The 22,527-nt window shown below is 39.8% G+C and overlaps 1 protein-coding gene across 4 annotated transcripts in view; it reads right to left on the bottom strand.

Annotated features, from left to right (window-relative positions):
* The window catches only part of LOC124805362 (Bardet-Biedl syndrome 7 protein homolog), a 142,954-nt gene that overhangs the window by 31,260 nt on the left and 89,167 nt on the right, over nt 1-22,527 (bottom strand). For 2 of the 4 annotated variants that reach the window (XM_047265908.1, XM_047265909.1), the window contains 3 exons: nt 8,698-8,850; nt 1,753-1,955; nt 1,434-1,598 (listed from right to left, as the gene is read on the bottom strand). In XM_047265908.1, the coding sequence (XP_047121864.1) occupies nt 1,434-1,598; nt 1,753-1,955; nt 8,698-8,850 (521 nt within the window). The remainder of the gene's footprint in view (nt 1-1,433; nt 1,599-1,752; nt 1,956-8,697; nt 8,851-22,527) is intronic. The other 2 variants (XM_047265911.1, XM_047265910.1) reach the window with 2 other exon arrangements.

The following is a 22,527-nucleotide window of genomic DNA, read 5'->3' as shown; positions in this document are numbered from 1 at the left end:
AAATCTTGTTCAGAGCAGTGCCCAACAATTAGTCTTACCTTCTCATCTTGCCCAGTAAATATTGGGGTTCTGGGTGACTTTTCCTAATACTTGCACAATGTTTTCTTTCATTGCTCTTCCTTTCCCTTTAACCTTTCTGCTGAAGGAAGAAATCACTGGCTCCAAGAGCTTGCAAACTTCCATAACTCTTTTATGTGGTTTCTTCTGCTGCTGCTCGGTGAACTGATTTTTTTATCTATCCAATTTTATTGATTTTCAAAAACTGATTATTTTCATGAATGCATAATAGCTGATGGTGACATAATGCTACAGATTCAAAAAGAGTTAAGTAAAAACTGTTATAAAAATATTCCTGTTAGAGATAAGAGAGACACGTTAGTTCTATAGTCCAAAGGTTCTGACAAATCATGTCATTTTACTCACCACTTAGTGCAACCCATGTTGTTTTGGGCCTGTAAAACTGCCATTTACAATGAAAATATAAGATATTGAAACTACTTTTTGTCATGTTAGATGTACTTATGAATCAAGAATTTCCCATTTCAAATTGAAAAATAATACATCTGTTATGGAAAAGTTAGCTGCAATTGATTTGCAGAAATGGATTTACTTATGTCAAATGAAATATTTTATTCAACAGATATTGCGTTAAGTACGGCCTTTGCACTCTTGTTGAAAAATATGGTATCATCATTTATCACTTTTTAAGCCAATGAAAAATGGTCTATGATCAATACTACATCCCAAGACAAGTGGGAAGTGTTCCAACACAGCATTTTTATTTTGAAGTGTAGCAAATCTGGAGCCATTTACAGAAGATGCAGAAGGGGCTGAAGGTAAAGTTGCAGTCAATTTTCACCTGCAACTAACTTCATTTAAACAGAAACATTACAAATTCATATTACTGACAACTCGATAAATGGCGGGTGTAGGTTCCAGCTGAGAAGAGCTCTGCATAACTATAAGCAGAAATATATGGGCTTCAATAACATCACAATAATTTGTGGCATTTAATGGGGCACCTCTGAGAACAACTTAATAAACAACCTTGCAAGGATTATGGTCAATATGTCATAGAAACACATGATAATGACAGTAAGAAAAGTAGCTGTAATGTTCTACACCACAATTCAAGAACATTTCCAAGAGTCAATAACAGATCAGTGACAACCAACAACCACACATAGAAACTGACACGAAATAATCTGAGAAACTAATATGTACAGAACACACGAGTTGCTCCTCTTACCACACACAGTGGGAACTATAGAACTTTTCATGCCAGTTTATACAAAAATTTATATTTCAAAGAGTTGAAAGCTTACAGTAAATTGCAATAATAATGAAAAACCATCAAGCAAATACAACAAATAAAGAAATAATTTTTTATTTGGCTTCATATCAAGTATTAATCTTGGAACTATGTAACTCACCAGTAAGAACAAAGCAACATAGTATCAGTGAAGGCTGATTTAAATGCAAGAACATTTTTTTCATTCATAGGTGGCTTCTCTGGAACTTCAGGCAGGCAAAAGCATATCCATGTATGTACTTCTGCCAGGCTGAAGAAACCTTTCAGTGTCAGAACATTAAATGGTCTGTAAATTCATGAGACATTTTTATTAGCTGATTCACTACTGGAAAGGTAACTACATTTCCACAGCAATTAATTTAATATTGTAACTAGCCATCCAACACAACACAGAAAGTCAGGCCACATGCTTCCATATCTGCTATTATAATTGTACTAACCTTGTTTGATCAGGATGGTGGCAGCGGGCATGTAAAGAGAGTGGCTTGATGGCAAATGTTTTCAGTGTGCAACTCTTTGGCTGAGCAAGTGGAGTTACATATGCCCTTAGTGTTCCATACTGTCCTTCTACTGTTCGAAGCTTCACTTCAAGTCTTGTCACATTAACCTGACAGCGGTAGGTCACTAAGAGATGATTACCACTCTGCAAATGTATAAGTGAAAAAATTAATAGTTTATATATATTACAACATGGGGTCTCAGATGTATACAATACATATTTCCTTTTGAAAAGAAACAAGGATAAGGAAGAGAGAAAATGGAAAGCAGAAGAAAAAATTATTTGGCACATAAGAAATTGTATCAGTAATACAGAGCTTATCAATATCACATTAAACTTAAATATAAAAGTTTTGGTTAGGTTACAGCAAGCATATTTTGTTGTTGATGTGTATGACTAAATAGCTAAACTCAGAAGGAGCTTCAGGAATAGGTACGGTGTATTGAATATCACCTAAGAAATTTATTGCAAAGACGGATATAATTGCAACAAAAAAATATGTATCTGAAGTTTAAACAAAACAATTTAGGACAACACAAGCATAAAAATAGTGAAAGCAGAAGCATTTTCTGTGTGTTACTGATATGGGAATATACTGGAAGAAATTTTTAAAAACCTGTTCAGCTTATAAATGACTAAGTAATGAATGAGTTGTAGTTTGCTGTAATGTCTCATAATGAACTAAGTGAGGAATGACTGGTAGTTTGCTACTGTATAATAAACAACAGTCAATATCTTGAAAAGAACTACTAAAATTAAGAGCAGTTAGGAGATTTTTATTAATTTAGAGTGGAGCTTCACAACAAACGTGCACCACAAGCAGATGATGAGTGCAGGCCTGCAAGCAGCAAGCACTGTACCCTCTCCATCATCACAGTGAATAGGGCGAGGAGCTGTGTCATGATTTGTGTGAATGGGGAAATCAAACTTGATGGAAATGTTTGGAAAAATCTGCCTGTCACATTGCAAATCCATTACTTCACACTGCAGATCTACTGGAAACTTTTTTTATTTTCCCTTTCAGTTGCACTACAAATCCTGATTTATTACCCAACATATCTGGTGCTTTGTCTGTAGACACAAAAACTAATAAATTCCATGTCAAACCTAGTTTTTCTACACTTTCTGCAATGCTGTTAAGAATTTCATTTCAGTCGTGTGCTTGTGATATCTACATTTTCACAGAGAGCCTCAGAATATGCAACAAACACCTTACAAAACTTTGCAAGCTGGCTCTGAACATAACTGCCTAACTTGTGTGAGGTGCCAACTGCCATAAAAAACTTTTTATCTAAAGTGGATGTAAATGTTCAGCTGCAACCAACAAATATGCTGATCGGTAAAAAAGAAGGACAACTGGAAAGATGACGTCAATTTTTATCTGATAGTGGCATATGCTACCTAGGGGATAGTGGATGTACCGATAATGGTTTCAACATTGTGCGCCAACATACAGCGTAGTGGCATAGCTACCAGAGTACCATGCGTGTCCACCATTTAATAGGGAATCATCACATCTATAAGGCTCAGCATGGTGCAAATGTGTGAAGCAACCAAGCCACATAGATGCACTCATGCTTCCTACAGCCAACTGAGTGGGTTTGAAAGGTGCATAATTGTGGCCATCTAAGTGGCAAGGTGGTCTTTTCGGAGAAGTTCCACACAGGCTGTATGTGATGCACCAGTTGTGCAATAATGCTGGTTTCAGTTGTCACCTGAATATTCTCACATATGTAGGTGAGGTTCCAGAAATCCCACAAAGCACAGATGCCCACCGGGATTGTCATATTGAAAGGGCAGTTCATACAGCTACTGCAGCAAAGATAAGAGGGCTTGTGAGCCCAGATGTGTCAACATGAACTGTTGTGAACTGGTTATTAGCAGTGGGACAATGGGCACGCACACTCTATCCCATCCTCCACTCATGCCACAGCATCGACATGCATGGCTCAACTGGTGCTTCACATCTCATAGCAGGTACAAGTGTACTTTAATATTATCCATAGCTTGTACAAATGTTCTCAAAAATAGCTCTGCTCAGACAGCATTTCTTTTTGCACTGTACAATATGGAACATTTACTTTAGCAAGGCTTGCATATATTTTATGATTTGGAATGCCTTGTCCTATTTCTTGGATATTCTCCATAGACCCACTTCCACATTGTATACATTAGTCTGCAGCTGTAACAGTCACCTACTGGATGTACAAACTGCAGACCACCCTACCATGTTGATGTTCACGTAAACATCATTCACCAATACAACAAACATACACTGCTGGGGGAGAAAATGTAGTACACCTGGAAACACGATGTCTATTTTGATCTGATGACAGCATATGCCACCTGGTGGTTAGTGGACATACTGATATGGGTTTCAATGGCATCTGTCAACAGATAGTGTAGTGGCATAGCTATCATAGTACCATCTGTGTCTACTTTTTTAAAAGGAATGCTCACAGACAGAAGGCTCAGTGTTAGCAAACATGTGAAGCAGGCAGTCAACCATGCCACAGAGATGCACTCGCGCATCCTATAGCTGACTAGTGAGTTTGAAAGGGGTCAAACTGTGGCCTTATGAGTGGCTGGATGGTCCTTTTAGAGAATTGCCACGCAAGTTGGATGTGCTGCACCAGTTGTGCACTGATGCTGGAATCAGTGGTCATGTGAACTGTCTCAAGCCCACTGACAAGGTTCTGGATTCTCACCAGGATCATCGCACTGTAAGGGCAGCAGTGGCCAATCATACAGCTACCACAGCCCAGGTAAGAGGACTTGAGAGCCCAGATGTGTTAGGACAACCACCTCTAGCCCATCTTATACTCATGCCACAACATCAATGTGCACAGCTCAACTGGTGCTGTCAGAGGATGACTTGGAAGATGGGATGGCAGTCTGTAGTCTTCAGCAATGACAGTAGATTCCATCAGCACACAAATGATGGTCACTAACACATACAACATAGACCTGGTGAGCACTGTCTCACATAATGCATTTGTCCAAGACACATTGGCCCCTACCCAGGTCTTATGGCTTGGGGTGTGATAAGCTACAAATCTCATCCATGTTTGGTGTTTCCAGAGGGGACACTAACCAGTGCTCGGTACATGCAGAGTGTTGTTAGATCCGTTCTTTCGCCATTCTGGCAACAGGAAGGTGACGTGTTGTTGCGACAGGATAGTGCTCACCCACACACTGCCCAAAAGGCTTAATGTGCTCTGCCAGACATGCAGCAACTTCCCTGGCCAGCATGATCTCTGGTCTTGTCTCCAATCGACCACATGTGAGTATGATGTGACTCAAGCAACTCATCAAACAACAACTCTTACCAGAACTATGGGAACAAGTTGAGCTGGCATGGCATTATGTATCCCAGGACAGATTCACCATCTGTATGATTGACTGGACGCCAGAGTCAACACCAGCAGTGCCACCTGTGAAGGCTACACCATGTTCTAATATGTACATTTCAGCAAGGGTTGATACGTGGTGACTCAGAACTGCTTGTGCTACTGATCTGTAAATGTAATCATTTCATATACTGTTCCAACAATAAATCTTGAGTGAATGGAAACCTCTAAAATGGTACACTAATTTATATGATGTGACTTACCAAATGAAAGTGCTGGCAGGTCGACAGACACACAAACAAACACAAACATACACACACAATTCAAGCTTTCGCAACAAACTGTTGCCTCATCAGGAAAGAGGGAAGGAGAGGGAAAGACGAAAGGAAGTGGGTTTTAAGGGAGAGGGTAAGGAGTCATTCCAATCCCGGGAGCGGAAAGACTTACCTTAGGGGGAAAAAAGGACGGGTATACACTCGCACACACACACATATCCATCCACACATATACAGACACAAGCAGACATATTTAAAGACAAAGAGTTTGGGCAGAGATGTCAGTCGAGGTGGAAGTGCAGACGCAAAGATGATTTTGAATGACAGGTGAGGTATGAGTGGCGGCAACTTGAAATTAGTGGAGATTGAGGCCTGGTGGGGAACGGGAAGAGAGGATATGTCAGACACCACCAGGCCTCAATCTCCGCTAATTTCAAGTTGCCGCCACTCATACCTCACATGTCATTCAACATCATCTTTGCCTCTGCACTTCCGCCTCGACTGACATCTCTGCCCAAACTCTTTGTCTTTAAATATGTCTGCTTGTGTCTGTATATGTGTGGATGGATATGTGTGTGTGTGTGCGAGTGTATACCCGTCCTTTTTTCCCCCTAAGGTAAGTCTTTCCGCTCCCGGGATTGGAATGACTCCTTACCCTCTCCCTTAAAACCCACTTCCTTTCGTCTTTCCCTCTCCTTCCCTCTTTCCTGATGAGGCAACAGTTTGTTGCGAAAGCTTGAATTGTGTGTGTATGTTTGTGTTTGTTTGTGTGTCTGTCGACCTGCCAGCACTTTCATTTGATAAGTCACATCATCTTAGTTTTTAGATATATTTTTCCTACGTGGAATGATTCCCTGTATTATAACCATATCATATATATATATATATATATATAAAATTTTTTCTGGGTGTGTCTTAGCTGACCTACAATGTTGTTGTTGTGGTCTTCAGTCCTGAGACTGGTTTGATGCAGCTCTCCATGCTACTCTACCCTGTGCAAGCTTCTTCGTCTCCCAGTACCTACTGCATCCTACATCCTTCTGAATCTGCTTAGTGTATTCATCTCTTGGTCTCCCTCTACGATTTTTACCCTCCACGTGGCCCTCCAATACTAAATTGGTGATCTCTCGATGCCTCAGAACGTGTCCTACCAACCGATCCCTTCTTCTAGTCAGGTTGTGCCACAAACTCCTCTTCTCCCCAGTTCTATTCAATACCTCCTCGTTAGTTATGTGATCTACCCATCTAATCTTCAGCATTCTTCTGTAGCATGACCTACAATAACAATAACTTATTTGTCTTAATCATGGATACTTATCTATGCGCAGTTACACAAAAGGCATAAATCTAACCTCTATTTGTACTGTATACGGTTTTTTTCTGAATTTAAACATGCAGGAACTGTGCGTCCTCGTACTGTTTTTGGATGGTACGGTTGCTTGCCAGTTGTTGCCCAGTATTGGATTGTGGTGAGTGGTTCACTGCAGATTGGTCCATCGATCCTATGTTACAGCCTGCCAGAGATGACAGTGAATCTTATCACCCTTCCAACATGGCAGTTGACTGGCAAGGATCATTTTCTCTAGACTGAGGCACCACAGGTATGTTACTGGTACTGTAATACATGAAAAGCAATCGAGTCTTCCACTTATCAGGAATCCACAATCTAGCCACGATAAAAATGGGCTGATATCACATAATTCACCCATCACAGACTTCACTGTTGTTTGTACAGCCTATACTACACTGAACTGACAAGTCACGGGATGGTGATATGCACTTATGCAGATGGCGGTAGAATCGTGTACAAGAGGTATAAAAGGGCTGGGCATTGGCGGCACCGTCATTTGCATTCAGGTGATTCATGTGGAAAAGTTTCTGGTATGATTATAGCAGCACAACTGGAATTAACAGACTTTGAATGTGAAATGGTAGTTGGAGATAGACAAATGGGACATCCATTTCGGAAATCATTAGGGAATTCAATATTCTGAGATCCACAGTCAATAGTGTACCAAGAATACAAAATTTCAGGCACTGCCTCTTACCACGGACAATGCAGTGGTCGATGACCTTCACTTAACGACCGAGGGCAGCAGTGTTTGTGCAGAGTTGTCAGTGCCAACAGACAAGCAAAATTGCGTGAAATAACCACAGAAATCAATGTGGGATGTACGACGAACATATTTGTTAGGACCGTTTGGTGAAATTCAGCCTTAATGGTCTATCACAGCAGATGAACGGAGTGAGTGCCTTTGCTAACAGCACGATATCGCTTGCAGTGCGTCTCCTCGTCTCGTGGCGATATTGGTCGGACCACAGATGACTGGGAAACTTCGGCCCGGTCAGATGAGTCCTTATTTCAGTTGATAAAAGCTGATAGTACAGTTCAAGCACGGTGCAGACCCCGTGAAGCCTTACTGTCGACAAGGCACTCTACAAGCTGGTGGTGGCTCTATAATGGTGTGGACTGCATTTGCATGAAATGGACTGGGTCCTCTAGTCAAACTTGGCTGATAATTGACTGGAAATGTTTGTGTTTGACTATGTAGAGATCCATTCATGAACTTTATTTTTATGGATGACAATGTGCCATGTCACGGACTACAACTGCTCGTGACTGGTTTGAAGAACATTCTGGACAATTCGAACTAATGGTTTGACCACCAGATCACCCGAAATGAACCGCATCAAACATTCATTGGACATAATCGAGAGATCAATTTGTGCACAAAATCCTCCACCGGCATCGCTTTCGCAATCACAGATGGCTATAGAGGCAGCAGGGCTATGTATTTCTGCAAGGACTTTCAACGGCTTGTTAAGTCCGTGCTATATTGAGATGCTGTGCTACTCCAGGCAAAGGAGGTCCAATGAGATATTAGGAGGTTTCCCATGACTTTTGTCACCTCAGCGTTGATCTTACAGTATTCCCATCGTGTAATATGGTCTGTGATTCAGCAATAATTAATTTTCTAATTCTCATCCTTCCATGCACATTCAATGCTACAAGTGCAGAAAAAGCTAAGTGAGTAAACTGACACTCAGTTTCATTGTGTAGCAAAGTGTTATAGTTGACTATATTTTCAATTCCCTTTTCACTGGATGCCTGGTAATATATTTTTCCTAGACTTAAAACACTTACAGTGACAAGTGAGATTGGATATTTTACACCCACCATCATTATCAAAATGAATTTACACAATAGGATTGGAAAACTTCACTGCAATGCAAAATTTATAAATAATACATAATACATACCGAGGAGTCGCATTTACTGTAACTAACAACAGCTGAATTTTTTTCAACATCCAGAAGGTCAATCTGTACATCACTCTGTATAAGGACATTGTCTATAGGTGCCTGTACCTCAAGACTTAGCAAGTATGATGCGTCCTCCTTGCAGAGCACCATCTGTCAAAGTAACAGCATGTTACCAATACCATTAATTGTATTTATTATGCAAATAAACAGTGCAACTTCCATTATTTTCACAATTATTCTACACACTATGAGAGTAAAAGCAGTATTAAAGTTACCTGTATCTCAATGAGCAGTCATACTATCGCTTTTATTTAAATACTAGTACTGAAATAGCCCTTTTTATGTTACTTTTAGTAATTAACTGCACAAACACTGTTTTTTGCCTTCCTTCACAAATTTTGTTATTGTTACTGCACAACCCTTTAAATACTAGTACTGAAATAGCCCTTTTTATGTTACTTTTAGTAATTAACTGCACAAACACTGTTTTTTGCCTTTCTTCACAAATTTTGTTATTGTTACTGCACAACCTAGGTTTCGAATTATAAGCCCATTTTCAAGTACTTTTTGCCTTCCTTCACAAATTTTGTTATTGTTACTGCACAACCTAGGTTTTGGGTTATGAGGCCGTTAAGCACTTCAAGTCGAAAATGGGATTATAACCTGAAACCTAGGTTGTGCAGTAACAATAACAAAATTTGTGAAACAAGGCAAAAAAAACAGTGTTTGTTCAGTTAATTTACAATGTCTCACCAAGAACCCACAGTTGATTCAATTAAAAAATAATTTTTAGTAATCATTTGAAAGTGTACAGTTTGACAATGACCTTTTGAACATGAGAACCACTTCCCTTAATAGTCATAGCAAGACAGAAACACAGTTTCCTTCTGTGAAGAAATTTTCATGATGTACTGGTGGGCAAAACTTAAGGACAAAAGTAACTTTTGCTAGATCTGCCACAGCCAAGTAACATACTTTAATGAAACTTACACCGTAAATTAGAAAGAATTGCAACAATATAGAAGAGAAGGTAACTAAAAGAAATACACAATGAGATAAACACGATAAAGACGATAATTACACTGAAGTTACTGTGATTCATGATAATACGTTGGACATTAAAAAAGGTAGGACACGGATCCCCCCCATGAACCATGGACCTTGCCATTGGTGGGGAGGCTTGCGTGCCTCAGCGATACAGATGGCCGTACCGTAGGTGCAACCACAACGGAGGGGTATCTGTTGAGAGGCCAGACAAACACGTGGTTCCTGAAGAGGGGCAGCAGCCTTTTCAGTAGTTGCACAGGCAACAGTCTGGAAGATTGACTGATCTGGCCTTGTAAAACTAACCAAAACGGCCTTGCTGTGCTGGTACTGCGAACGGCTGAAAGCAAGGGGAAACTACATCCATAATTTTTCCCGAGGGCATGCAGCTTTACTGTATGGTTACATGAAGATGGCGTCCTCTTGGGTAAAATATTCCAGAGGTAAAATAGTCCCCCATTCGGATCTCCAGGCGGGGACTACTCAAGAGGATGCCATTATCAGGAGAAAGAAAACTGGCGTTCTACGCATCGGAGTGTGGAATGTCAGATCCGTTAATCGGGCAGGTAGGTTAGAAAATTTAAAAAGGGAAATGGATAGGTTAAAGTTAGATATAGTGGGAATTAGTGAAGTTCGGTGGCAGGAGGAACAAGACTTTTTGTCAGGTGAATACAGGGTTATAAATACAAAATCAAATAGGGGTAATGCAGGAGTAGGTTTAATAATGAATAAAAAAGTAGGAGTGCGGGTAATCTACTACAAACAGCATTGTGAACGCATTATTGTGGCCAAGATAGACACAAAGCCCATGCCTACTACAGTAGTACAAGTTTATATGCCAACTAGCTCTGCAGATGATGAAGAAATTGATGAAATGTATGACGAGATAAAAGAAATTATTCAGGTAGTGAAGGGAGACGAAAATTTAATAGTCATGGGTGACTGGAATTTGAGAGTAGGAAAAGGGAGAGAAGGAAACATAGTAGGTGAATATGTATTGGGGGTAAGAAATGAAAGAGGAAGCCATCTGGTAGAATTTTGCACAGATCATAACTTAATTATAGTTAACACTTGGATCAAGAATCATAAAAGAAGGTTGTTTACATGGAAGAATCCTGCAGATACTAGAAGGTATCAGATAGATTATATAATGGTAACACAGAGATTTAGGAACAAGGCTTTAAATTGTAAGACATTTCCAGGGGCAGATGTGGATTCTGGCCACAATCTATTGGTTATGAACTGTAGATTAAAACTGAAGAAACTGCAAAAAGGTGGGAAATTGAGGAGATGGGACCTGGATAAACTGACTAAACCAGAGGTTGTACAGAGTTTCAGGGAGAGCATAAGGGATCAACTGACAGGAATGGGGGAAGAAATACAGTAGAAGAAGAGTGGGTAGCTCTGAGGCATGAAGTAGTGAAGGCAGCCCAGGATCAAGTAAGTAAAAAGACGAGGGCTAGTAGAAATCCTTGGGTAACAGAAGAAATATTGAATTTAATTGATGAAAGGAGAAAATATAAAAATGCAGTAAATGAAGCAGGCAAAAAGGAATACAAACTTCTCAAAAATGAGATCAACAGGAAGTGCAAAATGGCTAAGCAGGAATGGCTAGAAGACAAATGTAAGGATGTAGAGGCTTATCTCACTAGGGGTAAGATAGATACTGCCTACAGGAAAATTAAGGAGGCCTTTGGAGAAAAGAGAGCCACTTGTATGAATATTAAGAGCTCAGATGGAAACCCAGTTCTAAGCAAAGAAGGGAAAGCAGAAAGGTGGAAGGAGTATATAGAGGGTTTATACAAGGGCGATGTACTTGAGGACAATATTATGGAAATGGAAGAGCATGTAGATGAAGATGAAATGGGAGATACGATACTGCGTGAAGAGTTTGACAGAGCACTGAAAGACATGAGTCGAAACAAGGCCCCCGGAGTAGACAACATTCCATTAGAACTGCTGATGGCCTTGGGAGAGCCACTCCTGACAAAACTCTACCATGTGGTGAGCAAGATGTATGAGACAGCGAAATACTCTCATACTTCAAGAAGAATATAATAATTCCAATCCCAAAGAAAGCAGGTGTTGACAGATGTGAAAATTACTGAACTATCAGTTTAATAAGTCACATTTGCAAAATACTAATGCAAATTCTTTACAGACGAATGGAAAAACTGGTAGAAGCCGACCTCGGGGAAGATCAGTTTGGCTTCTGTAGAAATATTGGAACATGTAAGGCAATACTGACCTTACGACTTATCTCAGAAGAAAGATTAAGAACAGGCAAACGTACGTTTCTAGCATTTGTAGACTTAGAGAAAGCTTTTGACAATGTTGACTGGAGTACTCTCTTTCAAATTCTAAAGGTGGCAGGGGTAAAATACAGGGAGCGAAAGGCTATTTACAATTTGTACAGAAACCAGATGGCAGTTATAAGAGTTGAGGGGCAAGAAAGGGAAGCAGTGGTTGGGAAGGGAGTGAGACAGGGTTGTAGCCTCTCTCCGATGTTATTCAATCTGTATATTGAGCAAGCAGTAAAGGAAACAAAAGAAAAATTCGGAGTAGGTATTAAAATCCATGGAGAAGAAATAAAAACTTTGAGGTTCGCCGATGACATTGTAATTCTGTCAGAGACACCAAAGGACTTGGAGGAGCAGTTGAATGGAATGGACAGTGTGTTGAAAGGAGGATATAAGATGAACATCAACAAAAGCAAAACGAGGATAATGGAATGTTGTCAAATTAAGTCGGGTGATGCTGAGGGAATTAGATTAGGAAATGAGACACTGAAAGTAGTACATGAGTTTTGCTATTTGGGGAGCAAAATAACTGATGATGGTCAAAGTAGAGAGGATATAAAATGTAGACTGGCAATGGCAAGGAAAGCGTTTCTGAAGAAGAGGAATTTGTTAACATCGAGTGTAGATTTAAGTGTCAGGAAGTCATTTCTGAAAGTATTTGTATGGAGTGTAGCCATGTATGGAAGTGAAACATGGACGATAAATAGTTTGGACAAGAAGAGAAGAGAAGCTTTTGAAATGTGGTGCTACAGAAGAATGCTTTAGATTAGATGGGTAGATCACATAACTAATGAGTAGGTATTGAATAGAACTGGGGAGAAGAGGAGTTTGTGGCACAACTTGACAAGAAGAAGGGACCAGTTGGTAGGACATGTTCTGAGGCATCAAAGGATCACCAATTTACCATTGGAGGGCAGGGTGAAGGGTAAAAATCGTAGAGGGAGACCAAGAGATGAATACACTAAACAGCTACAGAAGGATGTAGGTTGCAATAGGTACTGGGAGATGAAGAAGCTTGCACAGGATAGAGTAGCATGGAGAGCTGCATCAAACCAATCTCAGGACTGAAGACTACAACAACAACAACAACAACAACAACAGGGCATGGATCTTAATAGGGTGTGTGATCACCACACACAGCAATGAATGCTCTCCAATGTGCTCCCCTGCTGGCCACAAGGTTGATAAGGATTTCTTATGGTAGTATGTTCCATTCTTACACCAGAGTCCACCCCAATAGCTGAATGGTCAGCGCGCTGGACTGCCATGCACAGGGGCCTGGGTTCGATTCCTGGCTGGTGTGGGAGATTTTCTTTCCTCATGGACTGGGTGTTGTGCTGTCCTCATCATCATTTCATCCCCATTGTCGACACAGAAGTCGTCCAATGTGACGTTGCACTCAATACGACTTGCATTTGGCGGACGAACTTCCCACCTGGGAACTCCTGGCCACTGACGCCATACGCTCATTTCCATTTCCTATACCAGTATAATTGACAACTGCTGGATGGTCGCTGGCGCATGCAGACATGCTGCAATATTTTTCCCCAACACATCCCACACATGCTGGATGGGACTTAAGTTTGGGGAATGGGCAGGTCAGTCCATTTGCTAAATATACTCTCATTCGAAGAGCTTCTCCATCCATGCAGTTTGACGCAGTTGTGCACTTGTGTCCACAAAAGGGAATTCGGGGCCAATTGCACCCCTGAAAATACATTCGTGGGGAAGGACAGCAATGTCACATGTTCAAATATTTGGGCGTTAGTACACCCATGCAACAACATTCTTCCCCACATCATAACAATTGGACCATCGAAACTATCATGTTCAATAATGCTGCACGTACTGTTATATGGCGAAAGATGGGAACATGTAATGCACACAGGGTCAGGTCTTAGACAAATTTTGTGAAGTCTGAATGACTTTGACTCCTTTATACAGTCTCTTCAGCAGTTCATGGAAAAAGTTACAATCCCTCATACCTGACTCCTCTCCCACATTAGGTGAGTGAAGCAAGTTCCTTGATAAATCCATTTATTTGACACTTTACCCCTAAAATTACTAATGCACAGGATTAAAAAAAAAAAAATAAAAAATAAAAAAATACTGAAATCTGTTGTCAAACATGTTGTTCATACTCTATGGAAAATGTATGTAAACATCTCATAATTGTATTCCAAATAATAAAAAAAAGGACAGTCAGTCACTTGTAGCTAATTAATGCATGGCACATGGGAACATAACAGCACAGATATGCTAATAATTTATAAGGTATCACTCTTTTTGTAGTATACACGAATAATGGCACTGGTGCCAAAAGACAACCACTTGCAGGGAATTTCATAGGTCCCCAGGGTGAGTGCAAAGACCCCAAATTTTTCTAACAAATTTATCGCATAAGAAACTGGAAAAAATAATGATGACCAGCTTAAAATGCCTCAGTATGCTGGCATGATTAACTATGCCCAATTTGGTTCTACAAAGGAAAAAGTACGAAGGGCACAGTTAATGAGGCTAAGAAATTTGCGTATATTACAAAAGGAAAACATTTAACAATTATAATGATAGAGATATCCAAGGTATTTGGCAATTTATGGTGGCGCTGATTCTCCATGAAAAAGATATAAGAAATTATCTGCCGATGAATGTTTCCTAGTGAAGTATGGTAAAGACCAGCACACAGAATTGTCAAGCCTAACAACAGCAAGTACTAAATGTATCATGTAAGGGTAATCCCGTGTGTGTGTGTGTATGTGTGTGTGTGTTTGTGTGTGTACCTAATTTTTGGTATATTAATACTGAAGCATTACTGGAAACATTGCAAAACAAACAAGAACTGTTGGAAGTTGTGGCATAACTGGATGACTTATTGCTTTTAGTACATGTCGACAGTCATTAGAAAATAACTGCTTCAAACTCACTGATAAATTGCCTGTATGATGCCACTGCATGTAACATACAAATTACTTAAAGAAAGACTGATAAGGGACCCTTCCATTAAATTGAATCTTGCAATAATTCAAAAGCATATGGTCAATATCTAACTAGGTACACTACATGATCACAGATATCTGGATACCTATTAGTGGGCATTAATATGGGATGTGTCCATCCTTTGATTTAATGATTGCTTGAACTCTCACTTGGACCACTTCCAGAGAAGTGTCTGAATGTCTCAGGAGGAATGGCAACTCATTCTATCACAAGAGCCAAAACCAGAGGAGGTCTTAAGTGATAACCAGACGAGGTCTTGAGTGAATTCAACATTCTAACACACCCCAAATGGGTTACATCGGACTGAACTTGGGTACGGGCAGGCCACTCCATTTCACGAATGTTACTGTCCACAAACTGTTGTCTCACAGGTGCTGGTTTATAGCAGGGAACACTGTCATGCTGATACATTCATTAATTGTATCCGAAATGTTCCTTTACTTTATGCAATACACAATGCTGTAAAATGTGTTCATATCCTTCAGCATTTAGCATTCTCTTAAATGAAATAAAGGAACCATACCCTAACCGTGAAAAAGAAACCCTCATACCATAACATCTCCTGCTTTGTACTTCACTGTTGGCACTACACATGATGGCAGGTAGCATTCTGCAGCTTCCATTGATAATCCACAGGGTATAACGTGACTGATCATCCCAAATCAATCGTTTCCAGTCTCCCACTGTCCATAATTTCCTTGTGATGCACAGAAATTCCGAAATTACAGAAATGGAAAGTTTTTAGGTCCATGACATACTTTAAATTTCCTGGAGAACTGACTGCCAGAAAATTTTATTTAAGAACAAAGAAATTTTTCATGGGTGATTTGATAGTCCTTGTTAATGCAAATATCACCTATGAAAGTCTGTAGCGTGACAATGTGTACCATCTGTCATCAACAGAAGACTGATACATCTATCTTGGGAGTGATGTCAAGTTTGATGATTCATTTTATTTCAGTATTATGTTTGCTACCTGAAGTAGTTCTACATCTACATATAGATACTATGCAAGCCACTATACAGTTTATGGCAAGGGATAACTTATATCACTTCTAGTTATTCCCTTTCCTATTCCACTTACAAATGGAAAAAGGGGAAAAACAGTTGTCTATATTCCTCTGTGTATGAGCCCTGATTTTTATCACCTAATCTTCATGACCCTTATGCGAGATGTTTGTTGGTGGTAGTAGAATAGTTCTGCAGTCTGATGCAAATGCCGGTTCCATAAAATTCCTCAATAATATTTTGCAAAAGGAACATCATCTTTCTTCCTGTGAGTCTCATTTCAATTCACAGAGCATTTCTGTAATATGTGTCGATCAGACCTACAAGTAACAAACACAATAGCATGCCTCTAAATTACTTCAATCTCTCCCTTTAATTTGACCTGGTGATGTTCTGTATGAAATTTCCTTCATAGAAGAGCTACGCTTTCCTAGAAGTCTCGCAAGAAACTGAAGTCTAACGTTCACCTTTTCTACAACCAACCACGTATGCTTATTCCATTTCATATCGCTTTGCAATGTTATGCCTAGATATTTAATCAAGAAACATACCACTAAAACTGTATTTGAACATTACAGGATTGTTTTTTTTACCCGCTCATCTCCATTTCTTACATTTTTCTACTTTTATAGCAAGCTGCCATTCATCACACAGAACAGAAATTCTATCTAAGTCATCTTTTATCCGCCTACAGTTACTCAACAACAACATGTTCTCACACTCTGCAGCAACAGCAGCAAACTTTCGCAGATTGTAACTCATACTAACTATTAAATAATTTTAGTATATAGAGAACAAGACCAGTCCTATTGCAGTTCCCTGAGGCTCTCCTGATGAGACCCTTGTCTCTGATTAACACTCACCACCCAGGCCATTGTAATAACTTGTATTATTAAAAAAGTCTTCAAGCCACTCACATATCTAAGAACCTATTACGTATGCTTGGACCTTTGTTAATAGTCTACAGTGGCACACTGTGTCAAACACTTTCCAGAAATCTAGGTATATGTAATCTGCCAGTTACCCTTCATCCATGGTTTGCAGGATAACATGGGAGAAAAAGGCTAAGTAGAGTTTTGCTTGAACAACATTTTATAATTTCTGTGCTGATCTGTGGACAAAAACTTTTCTGCCGCAAGGAAACACTTTACTAATATGCTCAAGAGCTTATGCAGCAAACTGATATTAAGGTAATTGGTCTTTAATTTTGCGGGTCTGTTCTTTTGCCTTTCTTATATATGGAAGACGCAGCCTGCTCCTTTTTCCAGTTGCTTGGAACTTTATGCTGGGAGAGATATTTGCAACAAAAGCAAACTAAGTAAAGGGATAATGCCAAAGAGTACCTCTGTAAAACCAAACTGGGATTCCATCCTGACCATGACTTACTTGTTTTCAACTCTTTCTGTTGCTTCTCAGTGGGATGAATGCCTACTTCTATGTCCTCTACTCAGTCTGTAAGAGTCTCCTGGATGAACAATTTTTTAAATGCAAGATTTAAAACATCATTTTTCCTTTTGCTTTTTTCTACTGCCACACCAGACTAGTCAACAAATGACAGAAAAAAATCCTTTGACCAGAAATGGCATCCATTAATTGTCTAAGTAAAAACTGCTTATCCACTTTCCAGCACAAAGACAGTCATAGTCATTGTCACTATAATGATATAATCACTAATCCCTGTCTTTATACTGACACTGTTGATGACGCCAAGTCTGTTTGTGTGTACAAGGTCTAGCATATTTTATTGTGTATGAGTTGTTAAACTACCTGCTCAAAACAGTCAGCTTTCAGCCATATGGATTTCTTTTGCATTAGACAACATACACACACGCATTCATGCAAACACAACTCAAACACACATGACCACTGTCTCTGGCTGCCGAAGCCAGACCAAAGACAGTGGTCATGTGGGTGTGAGTAGTGTCATGAATGTGTGCATGTATGTTGTCTAACTCAGAAGAAGGCCTTTCGGCCAAAAGCTTACTTTTTTAAATAGTCTTCTTGTTGTACCTATCTGCAACTCAGCATCTATGCTGCATGGTGAGTAGCTATCTATCCTTTTAAAATATTGTCAATTTCAACCTCGAAAGACATAATATTTTTGTCAACTGCAAGGAAGACTCTCCCTCTTATGATGTCTAATCTATCTTTTTGATATACATTCCAGGTCTTGTTAAGTCGGCCGGCCGGTGTGGTCCAGCGGTTCTAGGCGCTTCAGTCTGGAACCGCGCGACCGCTGCGGTCGCAGGTTTAAATCCTGCCTCGGGCATGGATGTGTGTGATGTCCTTAGGTTAGTTAGGTTTAAGTAGTTCTAAGTTCTATGGGACTGATGACCTCAGATGTTAAGTCCCATAGTGCTCAGAGCCATTTGAACCATTTTTCTCGTTAAGTACTTCAGAGCTTTTAATTTCAGCTTTCATCCATTTCTGACTCCAGAGTACAACCTTAGCAAGACAGCTTTCCTGGAAGGCAGTGAATTAAATAGCCCTTACATGATGCTTCAGCAATTAATGGTTAAAATCGTGACATTTGAAATGTCTTTACTCTGTAAGCAGTCTGATTCCGCTGCCTATTGACTGACAAGCATTCATCAGAGAACCTTAAACTATTGCCCAAACTAAAAGGAAAAACCTTATGCACTCCACAAGTAGTCCACTACTTGAGCAGCTGCTTCTTTTGTGTAATGCACCTCTCATACAACAATTCTTCGCCCCATATCACAGTGCAGAAACTTGCGACCAAGACCATCACAGAACTGAAAGAAACTCTTGTTGAGACCCTCCACTACACTCCAAACCAAAGGACCCCAATTAATTCTGGGTGTCATACTGGGAACTGTAAACTCTACCTGCTCCCTCCATGCTGGCCAGCAAACTTCACCACTTCCACCAGCACCCTGTATAAACTGAGAATGGCCTTAGAACCCAAGCAAAAGGCATCATTGGTGCCAAGATGAGCCACAACTTGCAAATGACTACACCCTGAATGGCTGCAGGCATGGCCTCCTCCACATCTTGTACTGGGCACACAATGGACTTCTTTCCAACCCGTAACATGCCTAACATTGGAACTTCTGATAACTAGCAAACAACTCCCCCTCTTGCCTGCTCAGATCTTGGTAAAGGAGCGGCCACTTGTCCATTCATAGTGCAAATGGGCAAGGCAGGACAGCCAGTTCCCACATTCACTATCTGCCTCCTACATTGGGTATGCTCGAAGGCGTGTCAGCAGCAGAGCCTAAGGGCGAAACAAGCGATACTTGAGATGCCCCAAGTGACACATCAATTTCCCCATAACTACTACACACCGAGGCAGCATCCTACAGATGGCTGACTGCAGCCAACGTCATCTTCTGTACGTGAACTGTGTCCAGCTCCAAACACAGCACATTTACCAGGGATCTTTGGTAGTCAACCACACTTGCACACTTCAGGCAATTCTGGTGAAATTCTATAGTAGAGTTGGCATAAGATCCCTAACAGTTAGCAGTGCTGTTGCCAGCTTCCAACTGTGAAGCACTAACAGCTGCTAGAGAAAACAATAGTCATCTATAGAGCTGTGACAACACCAATGAGATACCATAAAGGTGTTTATAAAATTGTCTTCCTAACCTCTTATGTTCTTCAAAAGTTTTTAATTTAGTACTGGATTCAAAGGAAGCAATTTTGACAACTTGTCACACTAATGCAACATTTTATGCACTAAACAGCTAGGCCTTGAAAAGATAAACATTTAAACACCTCATCTGCCCTCCTAACATCTTTTGTTCTCGAAATGTACTAAGTGTAGTACTTGATTTTGAGAGAAGCGGTTTTGACAGTTAAGTATTACGCTAATGCAGGGTTTTATGTGCTAGATCACTTGGCCTTGAAAAGTTTTGACAGTTCATTTACACAGGTAGCAGCAGCTGTTCATGAAATATTTCAATTTCCCATTTCCTTCAAGTAAGTAAATCTCTCTCTCTCTCTCTCTCTCTCTCTCTCTCTCTCTCTCAACTACAACTCACACTGGTCTATTTGGTGCCCCATTTGCCTACTTCACACACTTTGTTTGGCTATTTGTTCTTTCTCCACTATTCATCTAGCTATGAAAATTTGGACATGAAACCACCAGCAGAAAAATGCTGCTGTTGGAGCACAAAAAAGGAAAAACCTGGCAGAAAAGTGGGGAACGAACTGCCCCAATCCTTATCTGCTTTCTTCACCAAAAATTAAGGCATGCAAACATATTTGCTCTTTTAACACAGAACACTCAAAATTCTTTTACCCAGTATCTCTTTGTAGTCTTTTTTATGCTCAGCACCTCCCTCTCACTGCTGCAGACTATGTCTGTCTCTCTCCCACTGTCTCCTTTTTCTCCCAATGACTTACAGTATACATAACTGCCACTTTCACTTCAACTGTTCAACTGTCTTCTTTTGTTTTTCTTTCCTACCACCATTGTCTCCATCATACCTCAGCAGCAAAAAATACTGGGCTCCAACCAATTTTTTCTCCTATACCCAAATGTTCAATATTTTAGTTCTGCCTATACCCATGTGTTAAAGGTAGACAGCCTGCCCCCCCCCCCTCCCCCCGGCACAGTCTTTCTGTTACAGTCTTTCAGCACAAACAAGCACGAAGAATATGTTTGCATGCCAAAAATTTTTGGTGAGAAAGGCAGAATGAGGACTGAGGCTGCTCGTTCCCGACTTTTCTGTCACTGTCTTTTAAAGAGAAACATGTTTGCCTTTTTTGTGCTCTAACAGCACCATTTTTTGCAAGTTACCTTCTTTCCACTGGTACAGCAGTGCATGCTGCTTATACAAAGTGAATTCTATATGCCAGAAAAGCTTTGACGGTTTATGTATATACTTTGACACATGTAAACCATAAATAAGTGTGCATAATACAAGAGGAACACAAATTGGTTGCTTTACTTTTTTTCCTTTTTTTTCTGGATACTTTGCTCATCGATCACAATTCACTGAAAATCCCCAGCTTATGATGTGTATCTTAAAATAGTAAAAATTTTATTAGAAATATTTTGATAAATTCACAGTCTTTTCTATTTTACATAATTTTTTGTATCCTTTTGGGTTTTTTTTTCAGGAGTGTTCAGACCTTTTTAACCCATTTTTTGTCACTGCATATTTGTATAGGCGTGAAGTGCCTGTCATACAGAGACAGTGTGTCATAAAGTCTTATCTGTGAAAAAGTGCTGACTAAAAACATAGTTTGGTGACTTCAGAAACCTTGTGATGACCCTAGAACCCTTGCCACATGTTCACTATGTCAGTTAAAACTACATTTGTACCTCAGTCTGGATGACTATTTTATGTGCATAAGTACATTTAAGTTTGAACATCTGGATTTCAGTAACGCAAATAGTGGCATCGAACGAAGTTACAAGGTTTCCTGAGCATATCATCTTAAGAACATATAGTAAAAAATTCGACCTGACACGAATATAAATTATAGAAGTGGTCATCCCCACAACTGGTACTTTCTGAAGCAAAAAACCATGATTTTTATGGGGTTTTCTAAGAACTGCACCTGAACAAATGGTACATTTGAAAGCTACCCAAGTCCCATCCTAGACCATACCTAATGCAAAAGAATCAACTGATTTGATAAATTTGCCTGGGCTGGAGGAAGTTTAAACTTTGATCCTGTACTTCAGGTTAGATACAGTATGCCCATTCTTCTGACAAGTATACAAATGGTCACTAAGCAAAGACATGTCTGAAACACTTTACCCCTTGTGATAGACAGGACCTGAAATATGACCACCTGACAACTGCATTTTCACATGCAACATTTTGTAACATACTGGTACCGTGCACAACAGTACATGGACCAACAGAGCAGTTTTACCTCAAATATCTAATTGAGCTCTTCTTAACTGTCAAGATTAGTTTCAAGTAATTAATTTTTTATTTTCAATTATCTTATTTTATTTTTTTGTTCAAAACTAGACTCACAATGGTCAATTTGGTACCCAATTTGTCCATTTCCCACTCTTCATTTAGGTATGAAAATTCAGACAGAAACCCATTGTGTTACTTATAGAATTTATGCTCTTGCTACACTTAAACATTAGACCACAAACAGCAACTGTGTAGTATAAGAGGAGGAGCAGGGGTTTTCTTTCAAATCAGCTGCTTTTATCTTAATACGAGGTGTGGCTATAAAATAACGGGACTGATGCTGTCACAGAGTAAGTACACAAGAACCAAAGACGAATGACCAAGAGTTGTGAAGCATGAAGCCTTCTCAGCCAAATGCGGCATCTCTGGTACCTGTAGACAACCAGTGTGGTTGTGGCCTTTTTCTGTGTAAGAGCTGTTATTTTGTTTTGCCATAAAAACGATAAGTGTAACAATACAGCCACAGATTGTTGTGAAGTTTCACAAGAAAAGTGTAAAAACTGCTATCGAAACCTATCTTTTACTAAAAGAAGTGTATGGTGAAGACTGTTTATCACATACCTGAGTTT

The sequence above is a fragment of the Schistocerca piceifrons genome, chromosome 7 (genome assembly GCF_021461385.2).
Source record: "Schistocerca piceifrons isolate TAMUIC-IGC-003096 chromosome 7, iqSchPice1.1, whole genome shotgun sequence".
Classification (NCBI taxonomy): Eukaryota; Metazoa; Arthropoda; class Insecta; order Orthoptera; family Acrididae; genus Schistocerca; species Schistocerca piceifrons.
This window is presented reverse-complemented; position numbering and strand designations above follow the sequence as displayed.